Source organism: Melopsittacus undulatus, chromosome 2 (assembly GCF_012275295.1).
Source record: "Melopsittacus undulatus isolate bMelUnd1 chromosome 2, bMelUnd1.mat.Z, whole genome shotgun sequence".
Taxonomy (NCBI): Eukaryota; Metazoa; Chordata; class Aves; order Psittaciformes; family Psittaculidae; genus Melopsittacus; species Melopsittacus undulatus.
Window position 1 is genome coordinate 221,957 of NC_047528.1, and position 6,483 is coordinate 228,439.

At 50.8% G+C, this 6,483-nt stretch overlaps 1 protein-coding gene across 1 annotated transcript; it reads right to left on the reverse strand.

The window, feature by feature from the left end:
• Window positions 1-4,026: 4,026 nt before the first annotated feature.
• Window positions 4,027-5,576, reverse strand: LOC101874381 (olfactory receptor 51E2-like). The gene has a single exon (XM_034074527.1). It carries the CDS (start codon window positions 5,574-5,576, stop codon window positions 4,623-4,625), a length of 954 nt encoding a protein of 317 aa, XP_033930418.1. The 3' UTR covers window positions 4,027-4,622.
• Between the last annotated feature and the right edge of the window lie 907 nt (window positions 5,577-6,483).

The window sequence follows — 6,483 nt, forward strand, 5'->3', positions numbered from 1 at the left end:
GGGCAAAAAGAGGTGGTATCCTGGATGGAGGGTGAAAGCAGACTCATCCAGAAAGCCCACCCCTGGATTTGGGAGTCATGAAGGGAGTTCACTGGTCCTTGCTGCGGCTCTTCCTTGTCCTATAGAAGAATAAGAGAAGGAGCACCATGTGGGTACCTGGACCAGGGCTCTGGCATTGGCACTCCTCACATGGACACCTGAGTGTGGCTTCCAGTGCTTTGAGGCTGAGATTCCCACATCCCTGCTGTGTGGGTGCTGCAGAGCAGGACTCTGCTGGCTCTGAGCTTCACTCTCGTTTTAGAGCTCTTTTTTATCATTATTATTCTTTGTACCTTCATCTTCTCCCTTTCTGTGCATGAGCATCAGCCTTGGTGCTCTTCATCTCCCCTAAAATAACCTTGGCAGCAAAGCCCTGATTGAAGAGCCTTTGCACTGAGTGGTTTCTGCATCTTCGAGAGCTGGAGCTGTGCGCAGCTGAGAACCCAGATAGCGCAGCAGCACTTTGCAGGACCCAGCCAACAAGCATCCACCAGCCTGCTGCCAACAGGCAGCATCTGAGCATCTCTGGCCCCAGAGTGAAGGATCTGGGGCTTGGATGTTCCTGTGGGCACCAATGTAAGTGCTGTTTTCCAACATCAATGAAGTAAACAGTAACCACATCACCTTCTCCAGGGGAGGAGAGCTCTGGCCCTCCCTGTGTCACACAGGAACCACTTCTGCATGTAACAGGCAAGGGTTGTCCTTCCCCACAGTCACTGGGTGCAGGTATCAGCATCTCAGAGGGTTGTTGGGACCCCACAGTGGGGAACAGGCACAGCCTGGGGGGAAGTTTGGTTCACTCTGGTGTCTACCCCATCAGGTAGATGAGGTGTACATGTGAATGTACAGCCATCACTGACAGAAGGGTCTGCAGGTAACAACCTCTTCATGAAGGGCACATCCTCCCTTTAGAACTAATAGTCACTTTAACACAGGGTTTGCAGAGCCACTGATGAAAGTATCTGACATTCTCAAGAGCTGATGTGTGAGAAGCAGCCTGGAAAAGCAGATCACTGTTCCTTCAATGTGGAGCTGTACCCAAATCTGAGCATCTTGAGTCCCAGCTGCCAGTGAGCACATCTTTGTATCACCCAGGACTCTGGGAACTGGGTGCCTCCGATTCCTGCTGGTTTGGCTGAGTCATTATCTCAAAGGGGGTGATGAAAACCTGCTATTAAGAGTGAATGTCAGTGGGAGGCTCCTGTGGAATTGCCTTGGGTTAGGCATCTCTTAGAAGACCTTCTCCTCCACTGGAGGAGGTGGGTGGTGGAATGGATGGACACTGGCCATGAACACAGCTCCTGTGTTCTTAATGGAGATGAAAAGGAAACAAACATCATTTGTGAGGCCTTAAGAAAACCAGGTTCTACCTCCCCAGTGGGTGAGCATCAGCCCACAAGAGAGGTGCAGCCCTGCTCTATGAAGTGGGTGCTCTGAGAACAGCTCTTAGATGAACTGAACTGCAGTTGTACTGCTCCTTCTCTGGCTTCCCCTTTGCCTCTCGCTTGTGGTCTGTGAAGCTACTTCTGCTTTATCTGCAGAAAAGGGATGAACTGAACTGAAATGTAAGTGTTCTACTGAATTCATGCCAAAAAGTCTCATTTCCTGTTGTGTCTGCAGCCCGACATCTGCTTTGCTTCAGCACAAGTGTGTGTCCTCTTCCTGGGGCTCCACCTCCTGCTTCCCCACTGGATCCAGCTCACTGAGATAGCAGGGCCTGGAGGCTCCTCGTGGTGGCCACGATAGCCAGGGCTGCTCAGGAAGATAGAGAGCTGCAAGGAGCATGGGGCCAAGTCAGAGATGTCCTCTCCATCCATCAGGGCCCTTCAGTTAGTGCTAAGAATAGAGCAAAGGACCATAATGTGCTTGAGTTTCTTAACTGAGTTTGGGTTGTCTGACCTCCCCCTCATCCTGCTGCCTCTCCCAGACATAGAGCAGGGATCTTGTAAAACATGTTTGCCTGTTTATTGGGATATTTCATGTGCATTAGCATAGTGCAGCCCAGTTAGCAATGATCTGTGACAGGTCCCTCCAAGAAATTGCATCAGGGAGGGTTGCTGGTATGTCTGAAAGGCTTTATGTTTACAGAGGACTTCTGGCATTTGCTAATATAAGGTTATTGTAGGTTTTACCTTCCTTACAGAAGAAAAGTTAATGCTTAAAGTTGAATTCTACCCATTTCCTTCTATGAGGATCATAACCATTTCATCGGGTCATGGAATCACAGAATGGGCTGGGTTGAAGGGACCTTAAAGCTCATCCAGTTCCAACCCCTGCCACGGCAGGGACACCTTCCAACCCAAACCTTTCTGAGATCCTATGATTCTCCAGCACAGGCTTGCTGACAAGTAGGCAATAGGGAGTGTGGGATAAGGCACAAGAGTTCACAGACACGAAGCCCTTTTTGCCTACATTGAGGGATCTTGAGTCCTGTAAAAAAGCATCAACCACCATCGACCTGAGCTGGTCAGTGGTGAACAGAGAGGCACTAGCTAAGGTTTAGAACCTCACATTTCCCCCACAGCCCTGATCCCAGTGTGAGCTGCTTGCTCTGCCTTGGGAGCACTTCTGATGCAGGTATCCTGCTGGTTTCCACTGGGAGCCCTTGTCCTGCTGGGTGCAGCGTTCCTGGAGCCGGCAGACACCTCTGGACCACACTGAGTGGGATGTCTGCACAAGCATCACACCTGATAGTCTCCAGCATCCACAGGGTGTCCAGCCCAGGAGACGGGGAAACAGCTGGTGTGAATGGTGTGTGGTGCACATATGGATCCATCAGCACCTGTTGCTCCACAGAAGCATTGGGCAGTGCTGAGCTGTTTGCCAGGGCAAACAGAGGCAACAAGGGCTTGTCTCAGGCAAGAAACAGCCAAACTCAGGTAAAACTGAGAGGGGAAGGGAAAGGGGAAAGGGAAGGGGAAAGGGAAGGGGAAAGGGAAGGAAGGGAAGCAGCTTCAGTCCCCATGACTGGACTTTGGAAAGCAAGATGAAGATTAGGATCTCACATGGTTTTCATCTCTCCCCAGAAGTTCACTGTGCCCCGATGCTCTGAGCTCCATTAACTGTCTGCGGAACAGGCAAGGGAAAATAACCCAACATTTGGGGATGGTTCATTCATTTTCCTTTATTATTCTTTCTCTCAGCACAAAAGGAAAGAAAACCCCAAGGAACACCTGGAGAATGAGCAGGAGCCATTTGTCAGTGCCACAAAGGGCTTGGGTCCATCATGCGCCTGGAGAAATGCTTCACACGTCCCCAGTCACACCCGGCAGGAACAAACTGGGTTCATTTGATGAATCTGTTTTACCTCTCCCAGCTCTGATAAACCAGGACACAGCAAAATGACAGGGGCAGAATAACCTCGAAGCCCCAGGAGGTGAGGACTCAGGAGGCACCCAAAGCCAAGTGCTCACTGTGGACGACAGGTTGCTTTAACTGAGCAGATGAGGTTCTAACAAGATGTGGTGGATGCTGCATGAGCGCAGCCTGCACAAAGGACTCCGGTTGTACCCAGTGTCAGCCGGCAACTGGGAGAAACTGCACAATCCCGTGATGTATTGGTGTCATTGGAGGCCCTGAGGCAAGAGAGTGTCTGCCTTTGGTATGACACCTCTTTTAGCTCACCTAGAAGTTATGGACATGGTGCAAGAGCCCCTGAGTGAAGCCCTTAGACCCATCTCCTGTCCTCCCTGATGCAACTCGTTGTTCATGCCACATATTTCCCTCTTCTTCTTGAAAGGTTTAGTGATTGTTCACAGCTAAACTTGCTTTTATTACTCCAGCAAGTACAGGGACAGCAGAAGCACTTGCAATGCAAAGGAAGGATGCTCAGGGGGGTTGTGCTGCTTCCATCTGTGAAGGCTTTTAGAACCCAACTGGATAAAACCCTGCACAAGCTGGCCTAACACTAAATCACTTCAAATCTTAGACCTCCATGTGCATGCTGTCATCAGTGCAGGTTTACATGTTCTATAACTTTTGCTTTCCTCTTTCCTCCTTCTCTATCAGCTCCTCCATAAAGTGAATGTGCCACAAGTGGAAACCATGAATGATCATGCAAAACCCATGAATTATCACTCAAAAACCAGTCAAACCCACTGTATCATTCACTCAATTCTGCCACTGTTATGGGTGATATGGGAACAAAGAAGCAAAAAGTCAAGAAGTCCTTACTAATTTGCTGAGCCCCTTTTCCTTCCCATTGTGTTACCTGCTGGATCAGGGTTGGGTTTAGGTCACTGTAGTAGATTCCATCCCTGGCAGTTCAAGGCCAAGTTGGACAGGGCTTGGAAGAACCTGCTTTAGTTGGAAGGTGTCCCTGCCTCTGCAGGGGGTTGGAGCTGGATGAGCTCTAATGTCCCTTCCAACATAAACTATTCCATGATCCTCTCCAGCCTTGGTGAGCATAAAGACTCTTGGCAGGAGTTTACAACTGCTGTTTGCTTTTGTCTTTGTGGCAGCACTTCAGTCTCCTGCCATGTGCTATGTGCCATACAAAGAGAGAGAAGTCCTGCACGAAGGACTCCAAGTGTAAAACAAGATTGTCTAGTATGAGGATGCAGGAGGCAGCAGCAGAGCACAGGTCACTGGGCAGTTCTGTCATAGATATGGACTAAACTCAGGATCCTCCTCTGTATCTGTTTGGTCCTCACCCCATAGATGATGGGGTTGAGCACAGCAGGCACCAGGATGTAGACGTTTCCCATGATGATGTGGACAAGTGGAGGCAGGTCCTTCCCAAACCTGTGCACCACAGACAGCCCAATGAGGGGCACGTAGAAGGCCAGGACCACGCAGATGTGGGCAACGCAGGTGCTGAACACCTTGACCCTCTCCTTCCATGATGCCAGCCACAAGACAGCCTTGAGGATGAGGATGTAAGAGAGGCAGATGAGGATGGCGTCCAGCCCCATGACCAGCAGGATGGCGGTGAGCCCGTACACCATGCTGGGGGTGGTGTTGGCACAGGCCAGGTTCATCACGTCCTGGTGCAGGCAGAAGGAGTGTGACAGCATCCGAGAGCTGCAGAATGGAAGGGGCAGGAGCAGCAAAGGCAATGGCAGGAAGAAGAGGACTCCCCGGGCCATGGCTGCCAGCCCTATCTTGGCTGTCCTGGTGTTGGTGAGGATGGCAGCGTGTCTCAGCGGGTGGCAGATGGCCATGTACCTGTCCACGGCCATGGCCAGCAGCACAGTGGACTCGATGGCCGAGAGGGTGTGGATGAAGAACATCTGGGCAAGGCAAGCGCCGAAGCTGATCTCCCTGGTGTCAAACCAGTAGAAGCAGAGGATGCGCGGCACTGTGGATGTGGACAAGGCCAGGTCGATGGCAGCCAGCATGCAGAGGAAGAAGTACATGGGCACGTGCAGGCTGGGCTCCATCTTCACAATGAGCATCACTACGCAATTCCCGGTGACCGCCAGGATGTACATGGAGCACAGGAGGATGGACATCCACAAATGGGCAGCCTCCAGCCCAGGGATGCTGGCCAAGATGAAGGAGGATGGGCTGAGGTCAGAGCTGTTGGGGAAGGGCATGGCACGTGAAGGGAAGAGCAGTCATGCTATGCCAAAGCACATCCCCTGCTGCAAGGGAAAGAGAGACAGAAGCTTTAGTAGCCCTTTCCCATGACTGGGAATCCCACAGGGCCGTGCCTGTGAAATCCAAAGGGATCTTTGAGTTACCACAGCACAGAGAGCTTCCCTTGTATTCCTTTAGCCCATTATGGCTGCATACAATAACACATGGAGCCACAAAATGCTGGCATGTGAATCTGAACAAGAATTGCTTGGATTCTCCTAAATGCAGAACACTAAAATCTACATTTTAAGTGATAAACCCAAGAGCTGAACTACTTTTATTTTACTTATAAAGGGCAACATGAAAAAACCCAACAGATTTTTGGTGTTTCCTGTTAAACTTCAGTTCTCCTTCATCTTTTCCATATGTGCCCTGCTGGAAATGCTCTCTGAGGAGCTGGCTGAGCTGCCTCCCACGGTCCAACACTCCCAAGTGCTGCAGGGAGACAACACGTGTTCATTTGTCTGCACACACCAATTGGATTTTCATCCCTTTGGCCTGAAAACAGATGGAATAAGATAATAATATCTGATTATTCACCTGACCGTGTGCCTGTAAACCATCCAGGAGTGCCGCGTACTGAGGAGAACGGGCAGGGAGATGAAGCCTTTGCTCCAGGTCCTTTTCTGCTCTCAGGGATCACATCTGTTTAAATACTGGGATTTAGAAAGCATTGAGCTGGAATGTCAAAGGCTGAGGCAATGGCAGCACCAGCCCCAGCCTGGCTTGGGAGAGCTTAAACAGGGACAGTTAAACTGAAACAGGGGAGACTGAGCTGAGCTCTGAGGCAGAAGCTGTTCCCTGGGAGGGTGCTGAGGCGCTGGCACAGGGTGCCCAGAGAAGCTGTGGCTGCCCCATCCCTGG

Excerpts from the sequence above, each read along its gene's own strand:
- LOC101874381 (XM_034074527.1), bottom strand. The coding sequence starts at position 5,576 with ATGCCCTTCCCCAACAGCTCTGACCTCAGCCCATCCTCCTTCATCTTG.